Source organism: Malaclemys terrapin, chromosome 1 (genome assembly GCF_027887155.1).
Source record: "Malaclemys terrapin pileata isolate rMalTer1 chromosome 1, rMalTer1.hap1, whole genome shotgun sequence".
Classification (NCBI taxonomy): Eukaryota; Metazoa; Chordata; order Testudines; family Emydidae; genus Malaclemys; species Malaclemys terrapin.
Genome location: NC_071505.1, coordinates 17,384,720 through 17,400,108, shown reverse-complemented (window position 1 = coordinate 17,400,108; position 15,389 = coordinate 17,384,720). Strand labels below are relative to the sequence as shown.

Below are 15,389 nucleotides of genomic sequence, written 5' to 3'. Positions count from 1 at the left end.
GGGGGGGATTAAAAATGTGAGAGAAAATAGAAAAAAGCCTACTTTATTTCCAAAGGGGAAAATAGTCAGTGTTATTTTCTCTCACTTAAAGAGAGAGAGAGAGAGAGAGAGAGAGAGATAAAAACTGAGAGGGAATGTTGCCTTTATATTTAACACTAACACTTAAAACTGAAAGTGTTACTTTTCCTCACATCATTTTTCTTTACTCCCTCCCCCCCACATATCTAATGGGAAAGAGGAGGGGGGGATAAAAGCTAAGAGAAGGAGAGCATTTTCCTACAATTTTATCGTGAAAAATTTGAAAAGAGTGAAAACTCATTTCTCCCCACCCCCACAATCTTAATCTCCTTGCTCCAGGATATAAGTGAATCACAAGCTGGAGATAAGCTGTCATTTTCCTTATTGCAAAATTAGGTTAATTATGAAAATGCACATATGGGGCTGCATTATCTTTCTGTCCTGAGCGATGGAGGACCACTGGAGGAGGATGTGTGTGTTGCGAGGCCTTGTATTTGGCTCACCCACTCTTTCCCCAAAACCATGCCGTGCCCTCTTTGGCCTCTGATGTGAAGTGGGGGGGTGGAGTCAATGCATCAGAAATGTTTCCATTTCATTTTCCAATGGGAGGAGAAGATCCATACTCTACAAGTTTCCTCCTATCCGAACATCTCTGGGCTATGATGTGACTGGGCCCTGTTTGTTTCCTGAGAGACTTGCAAGGTTGATTTCACTTGGTGACTGATGGTAGCTAAACTACCATCAGAAGAGCGCTTCTTGGCAAAGCATGGCATGAAATATGCTCATGTTAAGCCAGGAAGTCACCTTTGTGCTGACTGCCAGCTGAATTTCAGGGAAAGAAGGAAAAAAGCTGACTCATGCACACTGTAGTTGGGGTCCCCCAATTTAAAAACAATCTGAAGAGCTACAATAATTGGCCTCTGCAAACTGTTTCCTTTGCACCTTCCCCAGGTTCGGTGGGCAGATGTACAGCATTGTGAGGTGTTACTTACAGCTGACTCAGTCATTTTACATTATGTCATGTATCATTTTCAGCACAAAGTACTGTATAGCGATGCAGTCCAAACCTTTCTCTGACCAAGTAGATACCAGCTGCTATAATTATTAATAAACAAATATTTGTAATACTTTGCTCTTATAAATCCTATTCCATCAAGGAACCCCAAAGTGCTGACAAACACTGATTACGCCACTCTACCCCTGTCAGGGAGATAGATGTTATACCTAGTTTGCAGGCAGCTAAATGAGGGCACACAGATGTTAAGTCAGTTGGCTCAGTGGTGTCCTTGAGCCACTGCTTGTGGAAAGGGATGGTACAATGCATAACATCCAAGAGGAGTTCCTGTAGGCTCTTCCGCCAATCTTAAAGAGGGTGCAGTGTGTATTCTGCTGATTTGGTGCCAGCACCACAGGTCAACCTAACGCGTAGCTCTGTGTAGCACCATCTTTTCTGCAGAGCCTAGAACCAGGGAGTTCAGGGACTAAATCATGCCTAGTCCCCATGTAAAGCCACCAGGTGCTTTGCACCCTCTGCCACCCTTGTGCACCCTTACAGGGGCCTGGCACAAACTAGTCCTATGTGGCTTGCATAAAGCTACATAGCAAGCTAGTGACAGAACTATGAGTAGTACCGTGATGGTTCTGGGGGTGCCTGGGACTGTGAATCACCTTGTTACCCACCCAGCCTCCAGCGAGAGAGAGACTTGCTTGTGCTTCACTGAGTGTCAGCTCCCTGATATCACCAGCTTGTTAGCCTAGAAGAGATTGTTTGGGTGGCTATGCCAGCCCTCACCTTGCCTGGCAGGTTAACAATAGGTGCCCCCCAGTGCCCAAGCCACTTTGAAATGTTCCCCATAGTGTCCCATCTCTTCTCCACTGAACACTCACAGAAATACCAGCTTTGCTCTCCAAGAGGGGACAGTGTGCACACCAGCTTGTATGATTCAACATAGAATCAGCACTTAATACCACAGTACTGAGCTATATTTATAGTCAAAAGAGCCATAAGTTTATCATCAAAGATTCAGAGATAGTGAGTAAGGAGCATGGAAACAGTGGTTACATATAAAACAAAATTATAATACACTTTCTAGAGATTAAATTAAATAGCTAACCTCCAATCTAAATAAGCGTATCTCCCCCTAAACGTCTTCTGCAGCATTTTCAACCAAGAGTTCCTGTTTTCATGAATATAAACAAGCTGTCCATTTACTGTCTAGGTGCCTTCTCCTTATAGCCCCAAAGTTCATTGTCTGCCCCCAGAGTCACAATAACCTGTTGTGATTTATTCTCCAGTGTGCTACTTCCTTGCTGATTTCACATTTCCCCATTGACTTTGTATGTAAATGGGTCATCCACTGTGTTGGTTTACAATCCTTAATTTACACATTGATGAAAAGACAGGTCGATAAACCATCTTTTATCTGGCAGAAAACTTTTTGTCAGCTCTGCCTTGACAGACTTCAGAAACGTATTTTCTGTATGCATTCATAACTCCTCACATAGTATCTGTACATGCATGTCACAATGATTTGGATGACCAGCGTGACCCTGACTTTCAATTAAGACCTCACGTGATATTCTTTGGTGGTAGGTACCAGATGGTACGTACCAGGATCAGGCTATTCTTGTAACCCTTGCCAAATGGCATTGAGGGGTTTATGGGTCACAGGAAACCATGAGTCCTAACTTCCCATACCATGCAGACAATCATCCAATGGACACCACCACCCCACTTGAGAAGTTTCCCATTTTCTTGAACAACATCCAGCACAGTTTTTAGACAACCTGTATGTCTTAAACAAAAATAGAATGAGAGAACAATGAGTATGCATAAAGGAATAGACTTGTCATTTTGCAATGATATATGTCCCAATTCATGCCAGAGGCAAATGAAATCTGATTCAAATGATTAACTGTTTTCCTCTGGGCACTGCATCTCACATACAATTTTTATCTTTTGGCTTCCTGTTTGATTCCAGAGATACATAAATCTATATTTCAATATCCGTTCTAAAGTTGCAAAATATGTATGTATTAAAGCAAGATTCCAGGGCCTAGCAGCAATTGCCGGTCCCAATCCTGCAAACGCTTAGATACATGAAGTCTCTGGGACTAATCACATGAGTAAATCTTTGCTCATGTGAGCATGGCAGTGTTGAACACTCATTCTCAGTTGGCATTGCCACTTATATTTCATTGCATAATTTGATTAATTTATTTTGTGTGTGTAAATATTATTTTTGTAATTATTTAAGCAGAGGTAGCAGGCTTGTACTTTTAAAATTACCTGTAGTAAAAAATATATGGAGATCTACCTATCTCCTAGACCTGGAAGGGACCCTGAAAGGTCATTGAGTCCAGCCCCCTGCCTTCACTAGCAGGACCAAGTACACCTCTACCCTGCTATAACATGGTCATGGGGAGCCAAAAATCCCTACTGCGTTATAGCTGAAACCCCATTATATTGGGGTAGGAGCAGCAGGGCTCCAGCAGTGATTTAAAGGGCCTGGGGCTCCCCACAGCAGTCAGAGCCCCGGACCCTTTAAAGGGCCACCCAAGCCCCGCTGCTACCGCACTATACACAAACCTGTGTTATAGCAGGTCACGTTATAGCATGGTAGAGGTGTACTGATTTTGCCCCAGATCCCTAAGTGTCCCCCTCAAGGATTGAGCTCACAACGCTGGGTTTAGCAGGCCAATGCTCAACCCACTGAGCTACCCCTCCCCCCTGCAGCATGTATATCAAGTATGGATGCATTCAAGCCATTTGGTGCTTCTCTAATGGGAATTTAAAAATAATAAAAAATGTAATATAGCAATTCGGTATGATAATGATGGGATTTAAAGAAATGTGATTTAGTCAAGCAAGAAGTCATAAAAGAGAGGAACTAACCTATACCAATTCTTAGTTTTTATATTGCACTTTCATCAGTAGATCTCAAAGTGCTTTACAAAGCAGATATCATTATCATTACTAAAATGACTCACAGAACCCTTATAAACACCAACATGAATTGGGTTTTCTACTTTGTTCAAGGTATCTTTAACTGCTAGTGTCACATGGTAGTGAACTCCACAGTGTTATAGATTCATAGATTCTGGGCACGTCTATACTGCAGCTAGGCATCCATGGCTGGCCCATGCCAGCTGACTTGAGCTTGCAGGTCTCGGGCTAATAGGCTGGTTAACTGTGGTGCAAACATTCTGTCTCGGGGTGCAGTCTGAGCTCTGGGACCCTCCCACCTTGCAGGGTCCTAGCAAGGGCCATCCTTGGGTGCCTAATTGCAGTGTAGACATAGCCTATAAGGTCAGAAAGGACTATTGTGATCATGTAGTCAGACTCCCTGCAAATACAGGCCATAGGGTTTCCTACATTAGTTGCTGTTTGAACTAGATTTCAGAGTAGCAGCAGTGTTAGTCTGTATCAGCAAAAACAACGAGGAGTCCTTGTGGCACTTTAGAGACTAACAAATGTATTTGGGCATGAGCTTTCGTGGACTAAAACCCACTGCATCTGATGCAGTTTGTTTTTGTTTGAACTAGAGCAGCTCTTTTAGAAAAACATCCAGTCTCGATTTAAACATTTCTGGTGATGGAGAATCCACCACATCCCTTGATAAATTGTTCCAGTTTTAATTACCCTCCCTGTTAAAACGTGGCACCTTATTTCTAATCTGAATTTGTCTAACTTCTACTTCCTGCTCTTGGATCCTATTGTATCCTAGTCAAAGGAAGAAAATGGTTGCTTTAGAACTTATTAAAGTTTAATTTCAGAATATTTACTTTGTATAATTCAACATGTGATGTTGACAGTTTGTGTTTTAATGCTTAGAAAGCTTTAGCTTTTTATATCTTAGTGCCTACTGTCATTAAATACTTGTTGTCTGATCCACACATCATTTCCTGCAAGTGTGAAAACTTAAACTGATTAAAAAAAATGTTGAAAACCCATAATTTGACACAGCTGTGAAGATTTTTTGAAATGCTTAAAAATAAAAATGCAGGGTGCACTCTGTTTCACTTCATGAGTCTCAGCAACACGAAGCGGTTGAGAAAGCACGCAGTGCTCAGATGAAGCAGTCTAACTGACATACATTCATTGTTACAGAACACAGAGAGAGGTGCAAGCCTGCTGCTTGACAGGAGGGTGACCATCTAAACGTTTCCATTTAGAACAGGAAATTTAGTTATTTCTGAAAATGGGTACACTCATTAGTTCATCAATACAACGCTCCCTAGAGTTTTGTCAACAAATAGATCTAATATGTGACACCGGTCCTCACACTGGGTAGCAACTTATCCCTCAGGTAGCCCTAATGAAATCAATAGGATTAGTTGAAGAGTCAGGTACTACTTGGCGTGAGTAATGGTTTCATATAATTTAGCCCATAAACCCATGCTGATTATCAGATTTTTCGCTAAACTGAATCAACCTACATTTCTGCAAACCTCCTTAGTTTTCGGAATATCTTACAGGATTTATTTGTCTTCACATCCCCAGGGGTAAAAATTCTATTAGCTCATTACATTGTATTATGGAAAACAAATCTAGCCCTCAGTTTAGCATAACAAATTCCTTCTTACCAATCTAATAAAACACAAATTAACTCAGTTACTAAAATGTATCTCACACAAGTAGTGGGAAGAGGGGGAAAATGAGTAAAAACCCAAAGGTGTAATAGCATGGATCAGTCTACCTTTGTTTTTTCTTGTGTTTTTTTTCCTTTCAGTATAAGTATCCCTAATTGAGAGAGTACATTTATACTTTATACCAGGGATCAGCAACCTTTGCCACATGGCCCAGCAGGGAAATCCGCTGGAGGGCCGGGACAGTTTGTTTACCTGCAGTGTCCACAGGTTTGGCCAATCACAGCTCCCACTGGCCACGGTTCACTGTACCAGGCCAATGGGGGCTGCCAGAAACGGCGTGGGCCGAGGGATGTGCTGGCCGCCACTTCCCATAGGCCCCATTGGTCTGGAATGGTGAACCACGGCCAGTGGGAGCTGCGATCGTCCCAACCCGCTAGTGGATTTCCTTAACAGAATGTGTGCCAAATGTTGCCGATCCCTGCTTTATACTGTCTGTAACCCTTCTGCCAGGTGTTGTCAGCAGTAAAAAGTGCTGGATTCCATTTGCTAGACGTTTCTTCTGAAAATTTATACAACTCCGTCTCAAGCCCCGCTGTCAAGGCCGAATCCCAACTCTGGGTCACTCCAAGTGCAGAAGTGGGGCCTGCAAGGATTTTAAAAATTAATCATTGCCACTCCAGGCTTCTATTAACTCCCAAGGCTACAGCTTTTCTCTGATTTTGGCTTGGTAAACGCTGCTACCACCCAAATGCAACAAAACCCCCTTGGAACCCAGGAAGGAGCGCTTGGGAATTTCTCCCTGTGGGGTACCTTCAAGCCCTTTCACCCCCCACCCCCGCTCCAGGGAAAGGCTGAGAAAGGAAACAAAGGAAATTAGCTGTGGCTACCACCTGATCAAACAACATACACAAACCTCTTAGGACATCAAAAAATCCAATCCTGTTCTTAAAAAAAAGGTAAATTTTATTAAAAATAAAAAGAAAGAAAATACACCTGGAACTTAGGCATTTGCTAGATTTTTAAAAAGCAATTCCAAAAATCAAGCACCCAAAATAGTTTTCTTGGGGGTTCAGCTTAAAGTTTACAAGCAAACAAAAGCATCTGGGGTTAGCACAGAGGAATCCACAAGCCAATAAGAAATAACCCTAATCGCGTCTAGCTAAACATTCTGATCTATTTACACATTTGGAGTTCATATAAGTAGTTCTATGCATGACCTGATGATTTATGATCATACTTGGCTTAAGCTGCTTATAGCATGACTGCTCTATCCCTCCAGCCCAGAGAACAACAGACAAAGGGAAAGTTTCTTTTCCAATTTTAAAAAGTTCTAGCCTTCCCATTGGCTCTTTTGGTCAGGTGCCCACTTTTTTTCCCTTTACCTGGGGGACTTTTTAACCCTTTACAGGTAAAGCAAGTCAGAACAGCTACCAAGAGGGATTTTACAGCTAACTGGCTGGGTGTCCATCAAAGGGAGCTATCCCCCACTTTATTTATCACACCCACCCAGACAGCTAGGAAACTATTTTTCCCACTCTGGGTGCCTTTGAGAAGAAATACTTTCTTACCTGCAAGTGTAACACCGACAGACCCCCAATCGTCAGCAGGCAGGATTGAACCTGGGACCGCTGGAGCTTAGTGCATGAGCCCCTACTGCATGAGCTAAAAGCCTACTGGGTCTTAGCTAAGGCTATAGAGTAGGGGTCAGCAACCTTTCAGAAGTGGTGTGCCGAGTCTTCATTCATTCACTCTAATTTAAGGTTTCATGTGCCAGTCAGACATTTTAATGTTTTTAGAAGGGCTCTTTCTATAAGTCTATAAAATATAACTAAACTATTGTTGTATGTCAAGTAAATTAAGTTTTTTAAATGTTTTAGAAGCATTTAAAATTAAATTAAAATGCAGAGCCCCCCCCCGGACCGATGGCCAGGACCCGGGCAGTGTGAGTGCCACTGAAAATCAGCTTGCGTGCCGCCTTTGACACATGTGCCATAGGTTGCCTACCCCTGCTATAGAGCATGCATGCACACATGAACAGTGTGTGAGTGACATAAGCACTAAATTCACTGGATTAAAACAAAGAGAAATGTATTATGGGGAGAGGGGAGAGAAGAGAGGTGGACAACAGAGTAAACCTGGGAAAGCCAGCAATTAACACATAAACATCCCTGCCCAAGGGTTTGAGCAATAATCCCAACCTCAGTCCTCCTCTTGCAGCTGTGAGTGGCTAATGCATTTTTCTAGTCACTTCTCTCCTCTCCAGCTTCCCACTCAGATTTGGTTGTCCAGATTTGGTGGAGTCCAAGAATTCTGGCAGGCCAGTCTCCAGCCACTACAGGAAGTGCTGCTCCGGGGCTCTACTGCCTGACCTAGCTGAAGTGATTCAGGTAGGGAAGTCCACACCAGAATCCCTCTAGTGGGTTTCTGTCCTCTGTAACTTCAGCTCAAACCACCACCTGACTGCTGTCAGCTGCCTCAGCACTGCTTTTGCACTGACTGCCACCTTGAAGCCACCCCAGCTCAGTACTGTCTGCCACCTTGAAGATACCTCAGTTCTGCTGTCCACTGCCTCAGAGGCATCTGTTTTGAAACTGCCTCTATGCTGAGTCTTTCAGAGTAATCAGCAGCATAAAGAGCTCTCCTTGTCACCAGAGAAGCACTCCTAGAAGAAAATGTGAGTAAATTTCTTTCCCCTCTCTCTTTACCACTGTCCAAGCTGCCTTACCTAACTGTGTCTGATTGTAGTCTCAGTCAGGGTGACGCCTCACCTCAGCCATGTTTGGTACAGTTCTCTGGTTCTTTCATTTCCAGACAGTGATAAGAGTATTTTGTTATCCCCAATCTCAAAATTTAACCAAAATATCCCAAACTGCCACATAACTGACATGCAAATGAGGCCTGACCCATTTTTCCTTGTTCACCAGCAGCTGCCAGCAGAGGGTTTCCTACCCTATGAAGCCCGCGTCTATCTGGAGTTCTCAAGCTGTTTTGGGCTACTCTTCTCTCTGTTCACCAACAGCTGTCTATAGTGATCTCCCTTCTCTCTGGGGTTTCAGGCCAAGGGCCTTACATATCTATTTTTTTTAACTATAATCTAGGATATGTGGGGAGACTGTTTGGAAGAGAGAATAAACTAAAGGGCCCAATACTGCTCCCATTTAATGATAATTTTGCCACTGGCTTCTGTATGAGCAGGATTTGGCCCTGATCTTGCAAACACCGAGTCGGTGCATAACTTTGCTCACACAAATAAAATCATGCATGTGCTTAAGCGTTTGCGGGATCTGGGACAGAGATATGGATTGAGCTACTCAAACTATTAATTAGAAACAATGGCCTGTGTCTTCAGGTGTATAGGGGCTACTTTGCATTATTCCAACAGTCCAAAGCCATCCTAGAGCTGCTGCCTAACTGACAGCAGCAGCATCACCCTAGGGGAGAAGTATCCTCTGTTGGTGTGGAATCAAAGTGACAATTTCTACCGCATCCCAACCCACACCAGCTGCTGGGCTAAGGGCGTGGCTGAGAAGAGGGCATGGATGGATCTTCCCTCCTTCAGTGCATGTTATAGTGACAATGAATCACCTGTTTTGACCGTCACAAGACTAATACGGCTGCTACTCTGAAACCTGACAAGAGGCAAAGTTTTCAGTCTGCGAAGCAGCTGTTGAGTCAGAGGTTCCCAGACTACAGTCCTCAGACCATTCAATGGTGGGTCATTGAAAAGCTGCCTAGTCACCTGATGCTGTCTTCTCCTCCTCATTCCCAGCTGCAAATCTGCATTAAAATGTAGATAAAGATACCTTCAATCCTTTAGGAAAGTGAAAAAGTCTTGTGACCACTTGACTTGATTAGACGTTTTCATGTGTAGGTGCCCTAAGGAAAACATTAACTCTTATTCAGACTTCAAAGACCTCTGTAGCCCTTTTAGGCTATAATACAGTCAAGAGACAGAGAGAGCTCACCACTAGCAGGCAGCTATCAGACACATTGTCCTTTAGATTTTGAGATAGGATCAAGTAGCATAGACTGCTAGCAGAGAGCCTGGAGTTACTTACAGGAAAGTCAGTGGCAAAATTCCCATTGAAGTCATTGGGACAGAGTGAACCATAAAAGTCTGAAAAAGGTTAGCGTGCAGTGCTTGAATAATAGGAATATCACAGCAGAAATCTCCCAGTTGTGTGCAACCAAGATGTTATGAATAGAGCTGTTCGCTTCTGGTGGCAGAGATTGGTTTCCCCAAGCTGGCATATGGTTTGTTCTGCATCCATATGCAATTAGTTTGCAGAATGGGCCCTCGGGGCCTGTCAGTTGTTATTACAAACTAATCCTCAATTAGCATCTTTATTCAGTTCTAAGAATAATGAAAAAAATCAAGCTAAAATAACCACTAAATGGAAAAACAAGTTCATTTTAATTAAAATGTAATGGCATTTGGGGAGGACCTTAAACAGAAGGTGAAATTCAATAGCCATTTATTTTATTTGGAAACATCTGAAAGGTAATTAAATGATCTGATTTCTATTGGGTCCTCACGGAAATGTACTGAAGTCAAGACCCAGTGTATACTATACCTGATGGATCAGAAAGTCAAGTTTATGTAATTGTACTTTTATTTTGCAAAAAATGCATGTGCTCTCAGTATTAATAATAACTGAATTAATGAATAACCGAAAGGAAGATATGGAGATTGCCTCCCATTACCGTCATCTGCTTTGTGAGCTCAATGAGCAGAGACAGCATGGCATCCTCTGTGATATTTGCATTATAGTGGAGGGGAAGATCTTTAAGGCTCACAAAAATGTTCTGCTCGGGAGCAGCCGCTACTTCAAGACTCTTTACTGCCAGGTGCAGAAGACATTTGACCAGGCCACAGTCACTCATTTAGACATTGTAACTGCACAGGGCTTTAAAGCCATCATTGACTTCATGTATTCTGCACACTTAGCTTTGACGAGCAGAAATGTCATTGAGGTGATGTCAGCTGCTAGCTATCTTCAAATGATTGATATTGTACAAGCTTGTCACAATTTCATAAAAGCAGCTCTTGACATAAGTATAAAGTCTGATGCCTCAGATGATCTTGTTGATTATGAACTTGGGGCCGCTTCCAGCAGTAGTACAGATGCTTTGATTTCAGCAGTGGTGGCTGGTAGGAGTATTTCTCCATGGTTAGCTCGACGAACAAGTCCAGCAAACTCTTCTGGAGATTCGGCCATTGCTAGCTGTCATGAAGGAGGGAGCAGTTATGGAAAAGAGGATCAGGAACCAAAAACAGATAGCCACGATGACATTTCATCCCAGTCTCTTTGGTCCAGTGACATGGGCTATGGGTCTTTGCGTATCAAAGAGGAGCAAATTTCACCATCTCACTATGGAGGGAATGAATTGCGTTCTGCCAAGGATAGTGCAATACAGAACAGTTTCTCAGAACAAGGAGCAGGGGATGGCTGGCAACCCACTGGACGCAGAAAGAATAGAAAAAATAAAGAAACTGTGCGTCATATTACACAGCAAGTAGAGACTGACAGCCGGGCAAGCTCTCCAGTGCCATCTTTTTTATCTGCCTCAGGATGGCCATACAACAGTCGTGACTCAATTACAGGACAGTTGATGAACCTTCCAAAGCCTATTACCAGAAATGCTTTCCCTCCGTTCATTAAAACATGTATGGTGTACCATGACACCTCGTGGCATTTATCTTTACTAAAGAAAACAATTTTCAAGTATTAATAATGTGGATTTTTAATGCTCTGATAGTTAAAGCAAGGTACAATTTTCACATTAATATTGTATTTGCTAATAATGCAGTTTCAGTTAATCTGAAAATATTTGAAAATTTGATATGAATTCACTGAATAGTTTTTTAGCCATTTTTTTTTTAAATTGGATTAGATCTCCTGACCCTGCTTTTTAAAAATACTCAGAAAGAAAATGTTTCAGATCAAACTACGCATTTTACTTGACCCAAAATAGATTCAATTGACTCACTGAAATTTTCAGCACTTTTTGGTTTGGACCAAACTTTTTTTTCAATTTTTTGGAACTGCCAGTGAACCAAAGACTGTCCAGCTGTACCAATAATAGCACAAACTGAGCTGTAGCTTGTGACAGAGCTATCTGCATTTCTATCCTATATTTTAGTCGTATATTTTACAATGTTGGTGCTTTCTCGGAATATTTGCATCTGGTAGATGTTGTATGTAGGCTGCTTGAAAGTGTATGGGAAATTTGAGATTTCCTTGCTAGCCTGAAGAAACTTGTGTTTGATTCTGCTTTTTTTTGTTCTCTCTCCAAATGAACCTGGTCATACCTGTGTCTAGAGACTTGAAGACATTTGTTGTGATGTATTAGGAGTAGATACTGGGTAAGGAAATAAGGAACAGGAAGATATTGACTGCTGACTGTCCCTGCACCATCTTGCCTAGCCTCAGACTTACTCAAGCTGGTGCAGAGCTCCTGATGAGGGATTAAGAGACGTCACAAGAATGAGATTTATCCTCACCGTGCCTCAGTTTCCCATCTGTAAAACAGGGATAATAATACTTCCTTTGTCCTTGTGTTGACCTTGTCTATATAGACTGCAGCTCTTTGAGGTCAGATCCGTACTATCTGTATGAACAATGCCTAATGCAATGAATGGGTCTTCTAGATACTACAGTAAAAATAACAAATAAATAATAATCATTACAGTATTTAGCAATTATATCTTGGTGACGATTTTATAGTCTGCCTCTAAGAGGGAGACGGGTCTCCATTCTGTGAGATTCTTTAAATCTTTGACAATGTGCGTGTTTAGCGGCTTGGATATAGTTGGCTTGAAATAAACATTTCTGTAAATGCTCCCTGAAGGAGATTCTAATACGGTCTGTATGCTTTTGTAAATCACAGGTGTTTTAATAACTGAACTGCACCACAGCTGCAGCAGCAGCTTAGAGCGGAAGGACAGTTTGGTGGATAAGATAGTGTCTTGAGGCAGGCGATCAAGTCAGAGCTCTGCCACAGATTTCCCCCATAGCAAGTCACTTTAGCCTATTACATTTTAAAGATTTTGTCTACATTCCTCACACAGATGTTGGTGAAACAAGTGCATTGTTAGTGAAGCCAATAGAAGTTTACCTTTTTATGCCAGGGGGAATTTGTCTCACGAGTCTTTAGATCAGTTGTGAAGTCTGCCATGTTTTTCAGCCCTTCCCTTGAAGGGATGGGGTCAGCTCAACTAAAACCTATTTCAATACATTGATCTTCATATCTTTATCTCTTTGGGGGTTATATACAGCAGAGAAGACATTTATTATAAGGAATAAACTCCTAAAAATGGTTTCCCACAATTCAATAGATTTCTACATAAAAATGGTATAAATTAGAATAAACAACCCTTCAGTTCTATAGCTGTATAATATGATTTATACACATAACCATATGTGTTGAAATCTTTCATTACTGGCACCAAATCCTGATGTCAGAGCTCTGGCATGTTGCTATAGAGTAGTGATGCAGGCTGCCGTTTGCTGATCTTTTCAGTAATTAGTTTTTGAAGGTTAATCCCATTAGGCATTTCCAACATTTAGTGTGGCGCCTAATGAATTTTCGACTTCAGAACATTACATGGTGGATACAATAGACGGAGATAACATATTCTAAAAAGTTTGAACACCCTTTATTGTTATGATTTGTGTTGCTGTGGCGTCTACAAGCCCCAGTCAGGGAGTAGAGCCCTATTGTGCTAGACACTGTACATATACATAATGAAAAGAGCACACAAGCTAAGTAAACTGACCTTCAGTTTAAAACAATGGGTGAGGAGAGCGCTTAGCACCTTGCAGGATGACTGTTTTGGTGCTTCCAGGAATTGTGACCTAATGGTTCATGGATTAACATGGGATTTAGGAGACTCCAGTTCTAGTCTCAGCTATACCACTAACCTGTTTTGTGAACTAGGGTAAGTTATGCTCCCTTTCTATGCTTTCATTTCTCCATCCATAAAAGGGGATAATGTTACTGACCTTCATTAAGTGCTTTGGGATCTCCTAATGAAAAGCTCTACCTTAGAGAGACAAGATGGGTGAGGTAAATAAAAGATAAATTATCAATAAAAGATATTACCTCACTCACCATGTCTCTCTAATCTCCTGGGACTGACATGGCTTCAGTTGCAATGACACTACATGCATAGAAAAGAGCTTGGCATTATTATAAATACAAAAGCATCCCATGTAGAGAGGCTGTATGTATTGTGCATAGTGTTTTAAATGGGAGGAGAAAACTTCATTGTGCAGTGAAAGGTCTGGTTTAAGCATGGTGCTTAATCATAGAATCATAGAGCTGGAAGGGACCTTGAGAGGTCGTCTAGTCCAGTCCCCTGCACACGTGGAAGAACTAAGTATTATCTAGACCATCCCTGGCAGGTGTTTGTCTAACCTGCTCTTAAACATCTCCAATGGTGGAGATTCCACAACCTCCCTAGGCAACTTATTCCAGTGCTTAACCACCCTGACAGTTAGGAAGCTTTTCCTAATGTCCAATCTAAACCTCCCTTGCTGCAATTTAAGACCATTGCTTCTTGTCCTATCCTCAGAGGTTAAGAAGAACAATTCTTCTCCCTCCTCCTTGTAACAACCTTTTATGTACTTGAAAACTGCTATCATGTCCCCTCTCGGTCTTCTCTTTTCCAGACTAAACAAACTCAATTATTTCAATCTTCCCTCATAGGTCATGTTTTCTAGACCTTTAATCATTTTTGTTGCTTTTCTCTAGACTCCCTCCAATTTGTCCATATCTTTCCTGAAATGTGGCGCCCAAAACTGGACACAATACTCCAGTTGAGGCCTAATCAGCACGGAGTAGTGCAGAAGAATTACTTCTCGTGTCTTGCTTACAACACTCCTGCTAATACATCCCAGAATGATGTTCGCTTTTTTTGCAACCGTGTTACACTGCTGACACAGATTTAGCTTGTGGTCCACTATGACCCCCAGATCCTTTTCCGCAGTACTCCTTCCTAGGAAGTCATTTCTCATTTTGTATGCGTACAACTGATTATTCCTTCCTAAATGGAGTACTTTGCATTTGTCCTAATTGAATTTCATCCTATTTACTTCAAACCATTTCTCCAGTTTTTCCAGATCATTTTGAATTTGTATCCTTTCTTCCAAAGCACTTGCAACCCCTCCCAGCTTGGTATCATCCACAAACTTGATAAGTGTCCTCTCTGTGCCATTATCTAAATCACTGATGATCATGTGCCGAACTGTAAGCAGATGCATAGTCCCAGTGACATCAACATGGTTAAAGTTAGGCATGTGCTTCTGTATCTCAATGAGTTGGAACTTATATTTACAAATTTCTAAGAAAATTTGCAAGAACCTCCATTTCCACACAAAAGCACCTGTTCAGTGAAAGCTGACATGGCTTTATGGGGGCTCAGCTGCATGCCATTAGCGCTAATGACACAGCCTGTGGGGAAAATACCTGGGATGCCATAGGTTTAGAGCCACAGAGTTTGAGTGTTTATTTGTTCCCCTCTGCATATTTTTGTACAGGCGGAGAGCACATGGGTCACTACTTTTCAGAAATGGCTGTCCCAGGAGCCAGTACAAATTACTTTTTTTTTTTTTTTGAAGGAATACGAAAAGAAGCCTGAAAGAGATTTGCTAAAAGCTTAGCGGGAAAGTATACAGGCCTCAGTTAAGAAGGATTTTACCATTTGAAATGTGTTTCCGGATTTACATTAACATTTAACCATTTAGCTACACTGATTTACAGTGGCTGAAGATCTG

General features: G+C 41.8%; 1 protein-coding gene across 1 annotated transcript; it reads left to right on the top strand.

Moving 5' to 3' along the window:
* Window positions 1-10,272: 10,272 nt before the first annotated feature.
* LOC128830350 (zinc finger and BTB domain-containing protein 46-like) lies at window positions 10,273-13,556 on the top strand. The gene is made up of 2 exons (XM_054016167.1): window positions 10,273-11,200; window positions 13,501-13,556. Exons 1-2 carry the CDS (start codon window positions 10,273-10,275, stop codon window positions 13,554-13,556), a joined length of 984 nt encoding a protein of 327 aa, XP_053872142.1.
* Window positions 13,557-15,389: the final 1,833 nt, after the last annotated feature.